The sequence below is a fragment of the Lycorma delicatula genome, chromosome 2 (assembly GCF_047948215.1).
Source record: "Lycorma delicatula isolate Av1 chromosome 2, ASM4794821v1, whole genome shotgun sequence".
Taxonomy (NCBI): Eukaryota; Metazoa; Arthropoda; class Insecta; order Hemiptera; family Fulgoridae; genus Lycorma; species Lycorma delicatula.
The window spans coordinates 11,684,119-11,704,592 of record NC_134456.1 but is presented as its reverse complement, the minus strand read 5'-3'; the positions used below and the strand labels follow the sequence as shown (position 1 = coordinate 11,704,592).

The 20,474-nt window shown below is 32.9% G+C and overlaps 1 protein-coding gene across 5 annotated transcripts in view; it reads right to left on the bottom strand.

The window, feature by feature from the left end:
* The window catches only part of rdgC (retinal degeneration C), a 968,675-nt gene that overhangs the window by 660,349 nt on the left and 287,852 nt on the right, over positions 1-20,474 (bottom strand). For all 5 annotated transcript variants that reach the window (XM_075358273.1, XM_075358271.1, XM_075358272.1 and 2 more), the window contains one exon: positions 12,431-12,558. In XM_075358273.1, coding sequence (XP_075214388.1) covers positions 12,431-12,558 — 128 coding nt within the window. The remainder of the gene's footprint in view (positions 1-12,430; positions 12,559-20,474) is intronic.

The following is a 20,474-nucleotide window of genomic DNA, read 5'->3' as shown; positions in this document are numbered from 1 at the left end:
TAAAACCGCTGCCCTGCCAATCGGGATCTCTTCTGGTTCATTGAGACATCATAAAAACTGTATCCAGTTGCCGCAACGTATTTCTTCAGAAGAGCTGCACTTCCCGTCCCTATACCCTAATAAGAATCTGGGTATGCACCCCACGTACACTCCCTCCAAATCGCGCGCCCAATTCACATAACTTGAGGGTTCTTATTGCGTCATCGGAGCGCCCCAATACAACCAGTCTTGCGTGGATGCGCCCTCATCAATGGGGCTACCTTTCTTGACCGTACACGTGTCCACGATTCGATCCCTAGAGACCTTATTTTTTCGCCAGTCCTTTTTTTTGTTAAAAATTATCATACACGTCCATCCACACATCCAGATAACTAAACCCTGGGTATTAGACATCACAGTCTAAAGTTCAAATCAACCACGATGAAGTTAAGACCCCATAGGATAACGATAGGAAAAATCATGAACAAATGCAAAGAAAAATAATGCAAACCTACATCTACTCACAATATAATGGCAAGGATCTCATGAGTTCCGTATAGACGGTCTACATGACGAATGTTCACACGCCCAACAAGTAGGCAGTATTAGACAGCCCGTGGAAAGAAAAATATCAATGAACAAAACTTAACCTAACATAGAAATAGAATGAAAACATCTATAAAACCGACTTCATAGGTCCCTCCTAAACGGTCTACATGACAATAGTTCACGCCCAACAGAAAGGTAGCAATAGACAGCTCGTGAAAAGAAAAATTACAATGAACAAAACTTAACCTAACACATAGAAATAGAATGAATACACTTATAAAACCACCATTCACATCGTTTTCAAAGAAAAAAAGATTTACCACCACGTATATGCGGCGGAAAAAAGGATTGCTAAAGAACCCACTGCCCATGGAAATCCCAGCCACGAGTAGGTCCAGGCGAAGAAGTAAACAGAAATTAATCCACATTATAATACAAGAAGAAAACCTCAAGAAAGTTACAGTACACTAGGTACAGTAAAATCACAAGACGCAGGGAAACAACAACAGAGCAAATAAAATCCTTGGTGTTCTGTCCTGCACCAAAAAAAAAAAACCACAACGTCGTGTTAGGCTAAAAAAAAAACAGTTATTTCAAGTAGGTTTAGTCGCCCACATATTCATGTTGACTAAAAAGGAGTGTAATGAATTTAGGATGTATGTATGCATTTACAGGGTGTCCCATATAAAACGCAACCCATCAATCACTCATCCATGAAATTTCAAAAGTCAAGCTTACTCCCCTACTCATACTGAAATGGACTAGTCCAACATTTGAACGTCGCGGCGACGCAGTAGAACACTACCGATAGTAACAACAATACAATCATAACGTTCAGTGTATTGCTAGAGACAAGATGGTGTTTTCACTAGATGAACGTGTTTTCATTGTCGAGTCGTACTTCAGTACGAAATCAATGGTTGCAGTGCAAGATTTGTTTCGCCATAAGTACCCGGATAAACCAGTTCCTAACAAAACATCAGTATTAAGGTTAGTTGCAAAATTTATAGAGACCGGTTCTGTTAATAACAAGGAACACAAAAGATCTGCGTCAGTGTTGAATACAGATACAGTCGCTGAAATCAAAGACCGATTACTCGCCTCGCCAAATAAATCGATCAGACGTTTGTCTGCTGAAATTAATTTTTCTAAATCAACTGTTCATCGGGCGACCAAACAATTACAATTACGACCTTATCGTATTCAAACGGTTCATCGACTTCTTGAGCCCGACAAAGAAAAACGGCTACAATATTGTCAACGGTTCCGTCGATTTCTGCGCGAGGGAATTAACGTTATGTATTCGTTATTTTTCACAGATGAAGCACGGTTTCATTTGGATGGCTACGTAAACAGCCAAAACAGTAGAATTTGGAGCGCTGAAAATTCCCACGTTTATCACGAAAAACAATTACACCCGCAGAGGTTGGGCGTGTGATGCGCGATATCGCGGAAGAAAATAATCGGTCCTATTTTATCGAGTACACCATTAATGCAGAACGATATCAGGATATTTTGTTCATCGCACTATTGGAAGAGGAAGACAGACACTGCTGGCTACAACATGACGGTGCGACATCGCACTACGCAGGTTCAACTTCTGACTTCGTCGAGGAATTCTTTGGTAATCGTGTTATCGGTCGAGGCTTGTGGCCACCAAGATCTCCAGATTTGACTGCGGCGAATTTTTTTCTATGGGGGTACCTTAAAGGAAATAGCCTACAAAGACAAACCACGAACACTTGAACGATTGAAAGTCAATATTGAACAAGCTGTATTAAATATCCAGCCACAAACTTTGAAAAAAGTTGCAAGAAACGTTGTAAAAAGAATTGAAGCTTGTATTCAAGAAGATGGCGGCTACTTCCAACATTTACTCTAAATGTAAGGTAATGGATGGTAATAATAAAAATTACATTTACATTTACACATGCGTTTTTATTATTTCAATACCTACCAATATAAGGTTGGGTTGCGTTTTATATGGGACACTGTATTTTTTTTCAGCGCAGTAATTTAACGGCTGAACCGATTTAGATGTATGACCCGCGTTAGAATCCTTACATGATTGGAATATCGTAGGCTACATAAATATGTATGTATATGTTTAAATAAATGTAAAAAATTAAAAAAAAAATTATACTATATACTAAATTGTCATCCGTATGCTCTTTAATTATTCTATAATAAAGAGCATTGTTTTTTTTTTTTTTTAGTAGTCCTGTTTTTTAATTTTTTAATATATATCACATGTTTTGTTTGAACAATTAATTTCTTGGATACTTTTAATATATATATGTATATTTTTTTTTGTAGCCTACAGTATTAAAAAAAACGGGAATAAATACTTTTAGAAAAGTTTAATATGGTTAAATTAAAATTACAAGATGATTTTCCATCGAATTCGTTTAAAATGTTAAACGTGTTTATGTTACACAAAGTCAGGATAAGTGTTATTTTATGTTTAAATTAAGAACGACGATTGAATGAAAGAAGGAAAAGAATTTATATGTTAAATTTCCTTCATTTATATTTTTCCTCTTACTTTACGTTTTTTTTCAACTTTTTACCATTATCCGTATATTTATTTCTGGTGTAAAATTTATTATGTTTTTCTTTAATTTTCCACCTGAAATATTGTGTTTTAATTAAATTTTGCGCCAGCACATTATCGTACAGAAAGAATTAATTTTTAAAAACAGTGTTTTACCTACTTGTCTGTAAAACTCTTTTGCCTAAAAGTAAAATTTAATTAAAAGTATAATTTTAATTAACCTTGCCTAATTTCTGCTTCATATGATGTGGTTTTTGAAGCATAAGATATTGTTAACATATTAATTTAATAATAATTAAAGCAACAGAATTCTAAATTAATACAGTATATTTCTATCAGATTTGTGAAGATATAAATGGTATACCGATTTAAAATTAGAATATAGAATAAAATAATTTATTAATTAGTTTTCTGTGCCACGTATTCGTAACAATTTTAATTAAAATTTTTACCCGGTAAATGTATACAAAAATAATTTAACAAATTCTGTAGAGCGTAATGTATTTATTTAATTTCTCGGTTTATTAATACATTATGATTCAAAACAAAAAAAAATTTTAAACCCGTATTCAGAATACTTACAAAATTAGTTGAAGTCTGTTAATAGCAAGATATACCAAGTTTTGAATCGACTAAAGTTGTATTATAAATTCATTCTTTGCTTCAAACGCTAGAGGTATCCGTTCATCTAGCAAAATGATTAATTTTAGTTTTGGTTTAATTTAATAAAGTCTAGAAAAGCGGTTTAATTTATGATTAGAATACCATAAAATGGAAGACTTGATACGCTAGAAAGTTTTCTCACGCTACAGCTAAACGTAATTGAAAAAAGGGACATTTTCATTTTGATCCTGGAGGTAAAGCACTAGGATACTACCGCACAAAAATCTTAAATTACTTTCATGACCATTTCCCTTTTTGGAGTGAAGTCCAAAAAAATATTTTTGAGTGTAAAATGATAACCTAATCGATTTTTTAAGTGTTCTAACTACATTTCTTTACTGCGTCAACGTTGTAAATTAACTGTTTCATTATGTGATGCATACGTTATTGAGAAAATTTGATTAACAATAAAAAAATTACGATACTCATTATTTATTTATTTTTTCACTTTTTGAATTTCATGGATCCTAAACAAAATAAACGTTTTTTTTATAAAACTCTGGATATGTGCATACGCCAGTACCTTTATATCTTTTATTACTTAAGGATTTTTTATTAAAAAACTTAAATATTAAAATTTAAGATAGTATAGTAATCAGTAGTGACTGTTAAATAATTTCAGAAAATGCCAAAATAGACTACGGAGATATCTAAAGAGAATAATATTTATTGGAAGCTGTTTAGAGGTTATAAATATCCACTGATATTTTATAAGTTTAGTTTAGTTATTTTATCAAAAAAAGCTAACATCAGAAATACCAATACAAATAACATGAAATATTTTTGTAAAAATGTAAAACATTTTATTTATAATTACTTTTAAATTGACCTATACAATTTTTAGACGGGATTTTTAGGTAGATTTCATAAGAAAGCTCCATGATTCGACTTCCGAATTTCGACTTGGAGAAGGAACCTAGGAGTGGGAACACAGGATGGCTCTGTCTTTTTTTTTCCTTCTCCCCAAACCGGTTATCCATTTAAGTATACTCGGTCTGGGAGAGTGTCCTTATACTCTAAGGGGCTTTCCCGCCCACCGGCTATAATTCCGGCACGGCAGGTCGGCCCCCCCGGTCGGATCTTTCATTACTTTTATTGCTTGCCTGCCTCCAATCCCCAGGTAGGTAGCCAGGTCCAGCAAAGCTGTCCCCAGCCCCGCCCCAGGGACCGGGTCTCGGTCTTTTAGTATGCCTGCCTCAAACCCCGCCCCGGGGAGTATGCCGGGGAGCCCGCCCCGGCTATGCCGTTACGGACCCAAACCACGAGGCCGGGTCTCGGTCTTGATATATTTACCCCACACACAGAAACAAGAAGACGCTTCACTCATTTGAATTCAACCGACAATAAAAGTCACCTAATACCTTTCCAGAAGAAAAAACAGAAGGCTCCTAATAGCCTCTTCGCCTAGCTTCCTCATCTTTTTCTCTTAAGACCAGACGTGCGAAGTCCTCAAATTCCCTCCAGTTGTCAGACGAAGTCAGCAAAAATCCCAGAAATACATCGGCATTGAGGCCCCGAATATCAGCAGCTCTTCTGCGTTCAGTCCAATATGGGCAATAAAATAAAGTGTGCTCGGCCGTATCAACCGCCGGACAATACATACAAATGGAAGATCTTCTCCGGCCAAAACGGAAGAGATATTCCTCAAAACAGCCGTGCCCAATAAGCATTTGAGTTGTATAATACCCAACCTCACCGTAAGCACGATCAAGCCGCATATCCAAATTCGTAATCTGTTTTTTAGTCCGTACAGATCCTTGTAGCTGTGTCCATCTTTCACGCCGCTTCTGTCTTGTGGTATTAATAGCCTATTGCTTGGCAATCCCTTGAAACCTATACAACCGTTCCAAAACTTGTAATTCGATAGGTGGTACTGATGTAACCACGCACACAGTTTCATAGGCAACCGTACGATATCCACAAGCTACCCGCAGAAGAGCCCGCCTATGGAGGCTTTGAAGTCGTCTAACATTTCTCATTGTAGGATGGCTCTGTCACTGTATAGTGAACGTCACTTTGATAGCACACAAATTACAGCTATTTCTATTTACCGACGAATATTTCTTTAATCTATATTGCTGTTTTCATGTATTAAAGTTGTCGGTATGGTTTTTATATTTATTTTTTTCCTTCTGTGATTTATTTCTATTGCTATGTTGGTATTGAACTTTATTTGGATTACCTATACACAAGTGCTTTTCCTGTATGTAAGGTGTTAAACCTTTGTACACTTTAATGATTTGTTTAGTCGGGGAACTCTCTTCACGTTATTATCGTGAATCAAATCTTTTTATTATCCCCTATGAGATAATAGGTGCTTAGTTTTTTAGAACTATTTTTGTAATTTAAATTATATTTTTTAGAACTAATAAACGTTGTGCCAGCATTTGCGGTTCATCAGGTTCAAGTAAATTTTTTTAGGGTTTAGTTTAGTTATATTTTTAATAATTTGTATTTAGGTGAAATTTATTTTTTTTTTTCTCTAATTAAATTTGGATTTAAAACAGGATTAGATACCTTGTTATTCAAAATAAAATTTATTTCTCTAAGGTAGTATTTTTTTATTAATAGATCTGGCGGTTTTTAGATTGTAAATGCTAACAGATGCAAAAAAAAAAATCAGAATAATTCATACATGTTTATATGCATCTCTGTATTTTGGAAATAAAGAAAGTTAGATTTTTTTTTGTGAAATGAAAATAAAAAATATTATTAGACATTTATAAAAATGTATAAAAAGAACAATAATATAAGTAAATCCATAATTAACGACCGCTGATGCATATCTATTGAGCAGACTTTGACAAGGGCAAATTGCTCTTACGACCCTCGCAGTTTATTTACTTATATATCTGATTATTCCTCAGTTGAAGGAATTAATCTCCCTCTCACTCTCTCTCTCTCTCTCTCGCGTACTTTATAACGTATTGGTTGTGATTGAAAAGATTCAGGAATAATATGCAATATTTTTTCCTTAGGGTATTTAAACTGTGAATTTGGATCCCGTCTTCACTGTGTTACTGATGCAGATCGTAATACGGTAAGTTCTTATTTTTAAATTAGATACAACAGAAATATAATCAAAAAATAAACTAATTTTTATTGTATCACAAAGAAATTTTGATTCATATTATAAAACTAGCTGGATTGCCAGCGTTTGTGATTGTCATGTTGAACGAGGAATTTACTTACAATTAACATAATAAAAATATTACTGTTTAATTATTATAGTTATCTTTAATTAAAGTCATATAAAATATAAAACTATTTAAATTTACAATTGTATATTTTTGTTTAAATAATTTTTCTTCAAAAATTGTGAAAAAAATTTATAAAATAATTTATAAAGATGTAATTAACAATAAAACAATTTACCTAAATTTTGGCATGTATTAAATACATAAGAATAAAAAATTACGTTTATTTTTGTCTAATAAACTAAATATTCAAAATATTATTGGATTATTTACATTTTTATTTACATCCTCTGACCTTTATATTTTTAGTAATAATCATTTTCTCATTAAGAGTAATATCTTTACCTTTATTCTAATAATTTAAAAAATAATAAAACGTCATTAGCACTAAAATGTCACTTGTTTTAAAAAAACCAGAGAGGAATACAAAAGTTAAAAGTGTAAATTGTTAAATAAATTAGTGTATGTGAAATTTAGTTTCCAACAACACACCTGTCTCATAACGTCTTTGTTTATTTCATGCAAAGTGTTGGCACTAGTTCACCTTTTAAGAATTAATGAAATTGGAAAGCAAATAAACTATTTTTTTTTTTTTTAATCTTTATTCCCAATATAGCACTGTAGTAGTGCTCGACAACAAGGTCATACAACAAAATGTTAAATTATAGTCATGTTAAATTATAGATCATACAACAATATTAAATTAAGTATGATTAAGTTAAGTAATGAATATTAAATTGTATTATAAAACAATGTTAATATTGGTTCTAGACTATGAATAGATAACCTTAGAGTACAATTATAATTAGTATTAGGATTACTCCATTAATTATAAATTTTGTAAAAGTGAAAAAAATAAAAGAATTTGAAATTTGAAAGTTCATTAACATTGTTTTATATAGAAAATATTAAAAACGGTTGAGAAAATATTACAGTATAATAATAAAAAATGTATATATATTACAATAGAAGATAACAATGACTATAGTTATTTTCAATGGATGTGTCAATAAAGAAGATTCCTGTTCCATTTTCTGAAAAAATTTGATGGATTTGCTAACTTATAATCATTTAATTCTTGTAATCGATTGATTTTCAATATTCTGATAACATTTATTACGAACATAACTTTATGACGAGAATAATTTAGTAAGTATGTTTAAATAAAAACATTAATAGAATTATTGATAAAATTGACAAATTAATATAAATTATAATCCTTGTTTTATTGATGTAACTAAAATATGTAAATAACACATTTTTTCCACAGCTATAATAAGGTTTGAATTACGCAGGTGGAATTTTATCATAATGACGGTCATTATGAAACAGATTTTCATTATGATACAAGTGTTCAACAAATCAAAAGAATCTTCTTTTCAACCACTGACCAATTAGACGCGGATATTGTTTTAGGTATCAGCTGTTTTTTTTATATTGATTTTAATCCGAATTAGTAGTTAGCAAGCAGAGGTTAATTTGAAAGTTCACCAATATGTAACTAAGTTTTTATATCACACTTTATTTAATAATGTCGGATTTTGAGGAAGGAATGTAATTAACACATATTGATATTAAAGAAAAGGCTGAACTTATGACTAATAAGTTATTGTCACTGAAATGTATAGTTTACTAAAAATATTACGTAAACAATGTACTCTGTAATTGATTTAAATCAATAATCCCAATATTTTCTCAGCCGTACAAGAATTATGGTATGTAACTCTCTAACATGGCCATTAATGCACATTTTCGAAGTTTATGACACTCCATAAGGCTCATGACGTAATTTCGCACTCGTGAATTAATGTTATCATTATAGGCTCGTCGTGTTTTGTACTATTAACCACTTCCATCCAACCGGCGGAATATTTACTAATTTATTAAATAATTTTTCCACATACTTCTTTTTCTGTTAACCTTTCCGTTGAGTATTTTGGTATATATTTCCACTAGACCAAAGAGTCCACTAAACGGATTTTTATATTATAATAATATAATAAAAAAACATTGAAATTTAAAATCGAAATAAATATGTATATTACCAATTCAGTTGAATATTTGGAGGGCTATTTGCCCTTCAGACGACTAATTCATTTGTTCAAAGAGATATGTTGAAATGAACACATGAAGTAAACAGTTATTCTGTAAGTTTTCAGTTGAAACCTACCTTAAATCTAAGGTTAGTGTGATTTTTTATATTACGGGTAAAAATAGCTTTTAGTTGTTTATATATACAAAGATATTCTCAAAGTTTATTGGATTATCTCTACTCATATCCAGGTGAAACTTCATATTTTGTGATCATTAATAATTTAAAAAAACAAAAAATATATATACTTATATATACACGTTTAAATGTGTATAAAGCGTTGAGCGAATAGTCTCTTCCAAGTTACCTAATTTTACAGATTAGGTTCTATTATAGAATTTTTACCTTGCAAACTGATTTATGTAAGATTAAAAAAATAGTAAAATTAGGTACTGTTTACTTTTTTAAAAAGATTAATTTCTTTTTTTTTTGTCTTCAGTCATTTGACTGGTTTGATGCAGCTCTCCAAGATTCCCTATCTAGTGTTAGTCGTTTCATTTCAGTATACCCCTTACATCCTACATCTCTAACAATTTGTTTTACATATTCCAAACGTGGCCTGCCTACACAATTTTTTCCTTCTACCTGTCCTTCCAATATCAAAGCGACTATTCCAGGATGCCTTAGTATGTGGCCTATAAGTCTGTCTCTTCTTTTAACTATATTTTTCCAAATGCTTCTTTCTTCATCGATTTGCCGCAATACCTCTTCATTTGTCACTTTATCCACCTATCTGATATTTAACATTCTCCTATAGCACCACATTTCAAAAGCTTCTAAGATTATTTTCAAACAACTAATTTAATTTTATCAGCAAGAAACAAAAATTGTTAAAAAATCCCTTTCGGAACGCCGGAAGGCGGAGATAGATTTTTCCGGTGCTAAGTAGGGGATAAAAAGATTTCCACCTTAAATTTAAGAAAAACTTTAAATTTACTTAATACGACAATGGTTGCATGTGAAAAAAAATTTCACATGTTTAATATACGATAACCCCCCATCTTCTTACAATTCCACCAACATTTTTGGTCATCCCTTGCCGTAAGGGTTGGTCATATCAGAAATTGTTTCAGAACAAAAGTTTTAGGTAATTAACGACCATTTTAAACCGATTCGATACTATGCCTACTAAGGTAGGTATGTTTCTTTTTTCTTTGAAACCGAATTTTTTCAATCCCATGGGCCAATAGTTGATGATATAAAAAAAACATTACTTAGATAAGTTTTAAGCTCTTATTAAAAAAAAATAGTATAACTTTAAACGAATTTTTACATAATAAGAAAGTTATAGCGATATTTTTTTTTCGAAAAGCCCCCATTTCAACCCAATTGTCCGATTTTGCCCATTAATAAACTTGACCGAGTTTTTGGGTCGTTATATTTTATGTATCAATGTGAAAGTGATTGGGGCAAAATTACGGCAGTTATCGTGTTCATAATAAAGAGAAATATATATATAAATGTGTATATAAACTTTTAGGGTCTGGGGGATGTGAAACGCGAAGATATGTCGAAATTTTCCGGAAGTCGAGTCGTGGTACCCATTAATTTAGGTAACTTTCTTACGAAATTACTTAAAAGCTTTGTAAAAAAATAATACATTAAGGTGGCCTTTTTTTAAAAAACTTTCTTTTTTAAAGTTCTGTTATCGATTAGGATTGTCTTCTGCTAAAATGTGCACATATTTCTGTAAACAGCTAGTTTTCAGATAAAGTTCTATTCGCCTGCTTTTAAAATTATGTATGTTTGTACTTTAGTATGCGACAATAAAACTTCGAAGATATTATTGGATGTGCGGAAATACTTTCTGAGCCGTGACTAAGAATGGAAACTACCTAATAATAATAATACTAGGTTGTTTGCGCCACAGAAATGCTAATTGATATGATTCTACTTTAATGAGTTTTCAACAAAAAAAAAATCGTTTTCTGCATATTTATTTGCTAATTTTAATGAACATAATATAGTCTACTACACAAACGGCGAATTAATGAAATAATTTAATTTAGTTTGGTCATCAATTTATCTATAATATTATATAATTAAACGATGTAAATTGGGATGAGGTTGATCAAGTACTTATTATACAATACCAAATGTTTAAACGATTAAAAAGTTCAATGACTGTTCAGTCAAAGTTCAATTACTGTTCTTTAAAAAAAAATTCTAAAATTTATTGAGCTTCGTCTCTATTATTTCTTCTTGTAGGTTTAAAAATTTCATAAGTTTTAATAATCAAGTTAAAAAACGTTTAAATAAAAGTTTTAAAATATTTAAATAAAAATTAGTTAAAAGGTTTCATAACCTATTTTCAATTCAATCATTATTTTTTATTCGAAGAGAAACTCACTCATACTATCGGTAAGAATTTATTATTATTTTATTTTAATTACATCTCGCTTTGCCGGCACTTTAGTTAAATAATTAATGATATTTTTATTTACGAATGATTTCATCAACTGTAACATCATAATAAGGGAGGATTGCGTTTCATTTCTCTGTTTAAATTTTCATCCTCAATTAAGAAAAATTAACAGAATTCTTTTTTCTTTGATTTAAAAAATAACATTAGCTGACCATATTAGCAATTCATTTGACAACTGCTGATAATTAGAAAACTGTTCTTGTGAGAACAATGAGAAAACATTATTGTATTAGGATACCATCAGTTAACGAATATTTAACATATTTTACTGTGTTTTTCGCTGGAGTATAATTGAAAAAAGTTTAAAAGAGCTACAAAAAATAATTTTTATGTAGTATTCCTTCAGACCTTTTTCTTAAAAAGAATCTCTTTAGTTGGATGATTGGAAATGCAATGAAACCAGACTTTTTGCGGTTTTTATGTGTAATTTCGTTTAACTTTAAAAACTTCAGTAAAGGTATATAGTTGATTAGAATAATTCTTAAAGTTCAGAAGACGATAATTCTATTTAAGATGATATTTTAATTTTTTCTTTAGATTTGAAATTCAAATATTCTATTGGAAAAGAAGGTTTTGTTTTTAAAACAAGTGAATAATTTTAATAATAACTACAAAGAATAAAATAATTCTAATAGTCGATTATCTTATAACTTGTTAATTACTTGTAATTAATAGTTTATAATTCTAAAAAATAGAATTAACTGGAGCTTCTTAAATTTCTACTCTGTTATTTTAATTAAATTATTGGTACGAGCCAGAGAATTTCTTTTCTACTTCATTTTCTCGTGGTTTGTTTTAAAAATTAAAGTACAGTTTATTAAAGAATATAACATTACTAAAACCAATTAAATTCAAGCTAATTAAATTTCTACCTTAATAGGAGAACTTTATTTATATTATATTATTATTATATTGTATATTTAATTAAAGTGGTTATTTATTATCTTTTTAAAATATAATCTAATATTTACCTTAACTTGGTCTTGTTCCCCTTGGTATTCAATGCTTTGAAATATTGTCCAAGTATATCTTCTTCTGATCTCCATCCGAGCTAAATATCTTCTGTACCAACGCTGAATTAAAATTGCCGCTTTCATAGCTGAAAATAAAAATGTTTAAATAAATATCCACTTTTGTATTAAATAATTATAAATTTAAAATAAAAAGAAAAATGATTTCAAAAATTTGCATTAAAAATTACAGAGTAATATTATGCTTTGAGTTTTCTGATCGCTGAAGCTCCGATCTCGAGTAGTAGCGTCTCTGCCTATCATCCGGAAGTTGTCGGTTCGTATCCCGGTCAGGAATGGAATTTTTCGTACACTACAAATTTTCACATTCGTAGTCCTACATCAATACAATTGTGAATTACACGTAATTTCATTGATTCCTCCATTTTTATTGAGGTATGTTTATTAAATGTAATTTATTTGAATTAAAGTAAGAAGAATCAAAATTTAGAAATCCTCAAAGTAAAACGATCATAAATGAATAGATCAACAATCAAGTAGATGTCCTTTTCAAGAAACTGAATTTACTGAAAACAGGAAATAGATAAATAAAATTAAAAGATAAGTATAACCGTTAATAAAAAATAAACAAGAGGGCGGCCAGATAAATAATAACGTCAAATAAAGGGAGGGGCGTTGACTAAACGTTATATAAAGACTTAACAGAATCCCATGTAATCAAAGCACTGAGGAGGTTTGTGGGTAAGTCTGAATCCTCAGTGTTCGTCATTCCCCCGGGGACGGCGGGTACGATAATCAAGAAAATCGTAATTTACCTGATGCGCAAAGGCAAAACACTACCTAAAATGGTCTTGCCCAATTTGGGAGACCAGGCTCGCGCTAGATTTAGATCGGCGTCGGCGAGGAGGGGCACCCCGCCGGTGACCGATAGCAAAACAGTTGTAGTTAAAGCGCCCGGTAAATCATATGCTGATTTATTAAAAACCGTGAAGGACAAGGTCAGTGTGGACGAGGCCTGAGAAGTGCTTTCAATAAGGAAGGGGAGGAATCAAGAACTAGAAGTCAGGATTAAGGGCACCCAGAAAGCGGGGGAATTTACTTCAATGCTGAGAGACCGTGTATCGGACCTGCAAGTGGATGTCAGAACCAAAGGGGATCGTAGAACGGTGGTCCATATTAAAGATCTAGTATGCGATACAACCGAGCAAGAAGTGAAGGAGGCAGTTGAGAGAGTACTGGGAGCAGACGAAAGCTTTCAGGTGACTTCGCTCCGAGGCGCATACGGCGACACCAGGAACGCGACAGTAATCACTGCCTATAGAGGCGCAACCAAATTGGTGGCCTCGAGACTAAGGGTTGGCTGGGTCAACTGTAGGACATACATCCGGACAGAAAATGAAAGATGTTATAGATGCTGAAGAACGGGCCATGGTAGCAGGCTCTGTAAAGGACCCGATAGAACAAACTTATGTTATAATTGCGGTGAACCAGGTCACATAATAAGGGATTGTCGCGAGGCCTCAAAGTGCCTCGATTGCAGAAGTCTGGCTCACAGAACGGGCAGTGCTGTTTGTACTAAGTCACATGATTAGAACGTTATTAATAAACAACCACAGGAGTATCTTATCGAATGACTTACTAGAAGAAATTGCCACTAGAGGCAATTATGACTTCATAGTGGCCACTGAGCCGCACGTTTATTCAGCAGCCAGACCACAATAGGTCTCCGATACGAATGGAGATGTGGCCATTAGAAGGGTAGCAGGTAACAGAGAATATGGCCTTTACCGTAGAGTGGAGGATTTGGTAGCAGTTGAACTAAACGAAATAGTTACAATTGGCGTTTATATAAGCCCAAACATTCCATTGGGATCGTTCCAAGACAAGATATTCCAGCTTCAACGCATAGTCATGCAGTCTCACAAAAGAGTACTTATTCTCAGAGACTTCAATTGTAGAATGACGGCGGCAGGTGCAGCCTCCTCCAACGCCAGGGGAGGGATTCTTGAAGAATTTCTAGCAATCACCGGCGCAGTATGCATTATTGATGGTATGTCCACATTCAAAGCTAGAGGGCACGAATCGATCTTAGATTTGGCTATAATAGATCGAAGAATAGACCCAGATCTGACTGCATTTACCGTACTGAGCGAAGAGACCGGCAGTGACCACCTGGCGGTCTCAGTTGTAATCAGTAATCATCACACACAGACGACACGGCAGAACATCACCCCCAGACTTACAAATAGGAAGATTCAACTGGTGGTTAGGAGATCTGCACTCAGAATTGCAGAACAGGCGCAGATTAATCCAGACATGTTTCAGGAGATAATAGTCGAAGAAATCGCCAGAGTTCCAAATAGAACTGACAAGTACCACCCGGTATACTGGTGGACTCGCGAAATAGAGGACTAGAGGAATCTCATGCAGAGACGTAGAAGAAAGGCGCAGAGAATGCGTGCTCGTGCGGGTACGGTGGAAGAGAGTAATTTGGTCATCGAGGAATGCAGGGCGGCAAGGAAAAAACTGAACTTTCTAATAAAACAGGCTAAAAAAAGGAAATGGCTGGCACTATGTCGCGTACTGGATGCCGACCCCTGGGGTCGCGCATTCCAGATAGTGACATGCCTATGTTAAACAAGGACACTGCGGCTCAGCAAATGAGCATACTGTACCCAAGGTAAGAAACGGAAAATCGTGAAGAAATCACATGTGTTTGAGGTAGATTTATACACCAAGAGGTGATTAATGCGGTTAAAAAACTAAATAATAAGAAAAGCCCGGGGCCGGATGGGATCCCGGCGGCAATTATCAAGGGCCTCGCTGAAGTGATTCCGTGGGAATTAGTCGATGTCGTTAGCTATGGACTGCAGAATTGTGTCATCTTCAACTGCTGGAAAGCAGCCAGAACAGTCTTCTTGCCCAAACCGGGTGCTACTGCGGGACAAGGTGAATACCGTCCTATCGGCTTGATCAATAACATGGGAAAAGTGGTGGAGAGGTTAATTGTTGTAGACTACAAGAAGAATTAGAACAGAAGAGGAGTCTACATGTAGATCAATACGGTTTTCGTAAAGGATACTCAACGATAAACGCAATTAATAGGGTGACAAAATTGGGCAGTTGGGAGAGCACCTGGCGGACAAGAAGACTACCTTTAATGATGCTATTAGATATAAAAAATGTCTTCGGCTCAGTCCCTTGGCCTGCGATTACAAATTCGTTAAAAAGAATGAACATCAGAATGTATTTAATCAACCAAATTAATCACTACCTGCATGAAAGATATACGGAAATCAGAACGATTGAAGGAACTGTTACATTTCAGATATTTGGAGGTGTCCCGCAGGGGTCAGTGTTAGGACCCCTGCTCTGGAATATTTTTTATGACCAGATCTTTAGACTGCGTTACACGGAAGGGGTAACTATGGTAGGTTATGCGGATGATGTGGCAATTCTGGTCGAGAATCGAGAAGTAGAGAATTTAGAGGTCAAAGCTAATCAGTCTCTCGGAATAATCGACGAATGGCTAGAAAGCAACAAGTTACAGGTGTCCCCTGCCAAGTCGAGATGTATTCTTTTCTCCGGTAGAAGAAGAGTCCAAGGAATCAACATCGCAATACGAGGGGAGCATATCTTAGAGGTGAGTTGCACCAAATACCTTGGTGTAATTCTCTATAAGAGTCTTAAATTTGGAACGCACATATAGATGATATGCAAACGGGTAGCCCCCACTATAAGGGCGTTAAGGGGAATGTTCAACAACCATAGCGTACCTAGATATGCTATGACTGAAGCTCTAGAGCTTCAGTCAGGAGACTGATCACATCAGCCATGATATCGTCAGCCCTATATGCAGCCCCGGTATGGAGTGAAGCAATGAGCATACAAAGGAATAAACAGAGATTAAGAAGTGTACACCGGGTTGCGTTATTGGGGGTTGCCGCATAAGAGAGGGTGGGGGGTACCGCACCCTCTCTTATGATGCGCTGTGTGTCTTGGCTGGGGTACCACCAATCGAACTACAAATAAGAAATCGAAGGCTGAGAGCAATGCCAAAAACTGAAGCGGAAGCAGAGACTAGGAATAACTGGCAGACCGAATGGTCTGCCTTATTGGTCGGGGTATGGACAAGACGATTGATCCCTGATCTGGAGGTCTGGCTGGAAAGCAAACACGGCAATCTGGATTATTATATAACACAACTAATGTCTGGACATGGCTCATTTGGCTATTACGTGCATAGATTTGGCAAAAGGTTATCGCCTATATGTGTAGACGATGTTGAACATACAATCTTCGATTGTCGCAAATGGGCCCAGTACAGAAACGAAATGACAGCAAACAACTTAACAGCTGAGAATCTGGTCGGGTGGTTATTGGTCAATGAAGCAAACTGGGACTGGTTCGCGAATTTCGCAAGAAATATCCTCAGGATAAAAGAAGAAGACTCAAGACGCCAGGGGTTATAGGAGCCCAATTGTAGGGAAAGAAGGACTGCCCTGCCCCGGAGGGCCCGTATCCTCAGGTATGCGGGTTCCTGTGATGGGGTGGGGACTCCTGGGGCAGACTGTATGGGAAAATGTATAGACCGAGTCCCGGCCGGCGGTGTTGGTCCCGGGGGCGCTTCTGTGCTTTCTGGAGCTGGCACCGTCGGTTTGAGGTAGTCATAAAGACCGAGACCCGAGTTTTGCTGAGGTGGGGTGGGGGACGGCATAGCCGGACTTCGTCTCTTCCGTGGGGAATTTGAGGCAGGCGCTAAAAAAAGATCCGGAACCGGGGCCGCGGCCAACCTGCCGTGCCGGGTGTAAAACCGGTGGGCGGGGGCGCCCCCTTAAGAGTCAAATGTACACGTTCCTAAGCCGAGTATACTTAAGTGGATGTCCGGCCCAGGGAAAAAAAACAGAAATTTAAAAGTACCAGTACAAATACCTTTTGACAACGGAGTTATTCCGAAACGCGCCAAGATATAATAAAAGACTGAAGTTAGAAAGATAGACAGTACTCAACATAGAAAACAAATAAAGAGTATATTCGTATATTAAAAAAATATATATAAGAAAATATTCCTTAAATGATTTAATGTCAGTGTTATTTTAAAAATCAATCGGTTACAACTTACATAAAAGTAATTTGCTCAGACTTTATGAAATAAAAATTAAAAAAAACACTATCAAATAATTTTTAGGGCAGTTTTTACTTCCAGCCGCCTTGTTTGTTTTATTTTTATTTAAATACGGTTATAGCTACAAAAATGTTAACTATATATTAAAAAAACTGCTTAAGAAACCCCCATATGAAAGAACCTAAAATTTACATAATAAAAAAGGAAAATTCAGATAAACGACTACATCAGGATTCTATTATTATAAGAATCTATTAAAGATTTACAACTAAAATAGAGAAAAGACTTTTTGATATAAGAGTGTATTTATCATATTTTTCCAAGTAATTTTCTAAAATTTTCATATGAAAATGCTAAAATTATCAGAATAATTGGGTATATATTTTTACGCTATAGCCATACAATATTAAGCAAAGATTATAACAAAAGATCTTCAATAATGTTTATAATGTTTTATGTACATAACTAAAAAAAAAAAAAAAAATATTTTCATAACCGATTTAAAAAAATAAAATGTCAGTTGATTCAAAATAAAAGGCTTAATATTTTAGCAAAAAATACATTTTGTTAACACTTATATTCATGGAAATGTAACGAACTGAAAAATACACATGGTCGCCAATTTCTAACGTGCGAAGGTATTTAAGTCCTGTTTTTTTTCTAATTCTAAAACTTTATTACAAAGACGCTTACCAAATAATAACGTGATTCCTCAATTCGAACTTGAAATATAATTTTTTATATAAAAATAACAAAGTGACGTACAGTGGAAGAACGATGCAGAAATTGCCATTTTTTATAAGGGTATTTTTTGTTTAATTTTTCAAGTAGAATCCGAAATAGTATAGTCAGCCCACCGTTTTAGAAACACCTGTATAGCGTATTTAAGTTCATTCTGTTTGTTTTACTATAACTTTTTTTAACGTTTTTTATGTACTTACAATAAATTTAGTTAAAATTTATAAAATATACAGAAGTTCAGAAAAAAATATATAAAGGATAATAAATAATAAAAATTTAATTTCTTTTAGTGACTATTTCATCTAAATAAGTCTACACCTGGTTGTATGATAAGATTAGAATATAATGTTGAAAGTTAAAACATGTTGAAGTACCCTGAAACACCTTCTTAAGATCTTATGGAAAACTAGCGCTATCCATTGTAATCCAATAATAATATACTGGAATTGGCTCAATTTGATGCCGATAAGCATCAAATGTATTTAGTTCAATTGTAATGACTTAGTATTTGCATCGATCCTCTTTTAATAAAGTTTTATGTGGATAATATTCTACTATCATATAAAACATTATTTATTTTCTGGATGTTTAAAAAGACTTAATATATCTTACTATAAGTATGTCTATGATAATAATTCTGGTATTCATTTCTAAATTATCTCTAATATGACCTATAAAATGAAGATTTCCTTTTATCTCCCAGATAAGACTACCAGATAACCTTAAATTTAAATTAATTATGGCCAGGAATGTTCTAATCTATAAGGATAGAATAATTTAATTATATTATTATAATCTATGTCGTTTATATAAGGATTATAAAGACGACTTGTTTCGTATTTTTGTAATTTTCTATATTTATTGGAGACTTAATCATAAATTTACTCCTAAATTTTTTGTTATCTAGTACCGAATTTAATAATAATTATATGAAGTTATTACTTACTCATGTAGGTAATAATTTCCTGTTAATTTCTGCTAATTTTGTTTTTAATAAGTACTGAAGATAATTAATATACTAGTTTTGTTTTTATAAAGATATATCATACTTCCTTTGTGTATGTTTTTTAATGGAAATTTTCTCTGGTGTGTTGATTGTCATTCTTGTAAATTTCCAATATGCTAAAATGAAAATTTTTATCATAATAAAGTGTATATTTCTTTAAGATAATTTACAGTTTGTTTCATACTCCTTTGTAATTTTCTTTGCATTAAGTGTAGTAAATAAATAAAGTATACAAAATAATTAAAGTTTTATTCAGAAGGTTATAATATAGATGCACGTACGAGTATAATACAAATAGGAGTATTATCATATTATACCTTTGTTATAGAATGAATCGGTTTGTATTCAGAAAAAGGTTAACTATCATTAATAAATGTCACAAGTTTCGATGGAAATGGTTTCCTTTAATTTATTTAGAGGTAATTTTGATTTAAGAAAAGCTGAAAAGAGTTAGATTTACTTATAGAAGAAAGAAGTGGATTGTAGGGTTATAATAAATCTACTGACGTAGATAAAAACACTTTTGTTATTATTTTCTATTAGTTTATTATACTGTAATATTTAATTTTTTTTTAATTTGTTTTTAATTTTTAAATAAAATAACATAGTCCAACTAAAATTTAATATTTATTACAAAGATTAACTGACGTAAAATTTATTTATTTATATTCAAATTGTGTTTGCGTTTGATATCACCTTACAAACATTCATATAAGCTACCACAAAGGTAGTAGTTGACATACTATCTATTACTTACTTACACACTTATTCACACATTAATAGAAAAAAAAAGATTTCAAATGTGTTCTTTAAAAAATTCAGCAGAAATATAACAAATAAATCTGATGTGGACACCATATAACTTCTTTTGAACGCCTACTATATTACATATACACATTTTTTTTTTTAATGAAACGTACATAAAGGTTTATTTCATTAATAATTTCTGATATTCTTTCATATTTTTAAAAATTATTTTTATTGAATCATTACCAATGAGCAATGCTTCGGTACTGCTAGATTTGAGTATATACTCAAATGTATAAACATTTAAATAAACTAGAGTTCCGATTTTTTATAGCTAAACAAAAAGTTCTTTTTCGTTGTAAATAAATAAAGTTAAATACATTTACTAAAAATTACGGTTAAAAGAAATTTTTTCTTACTCTAAA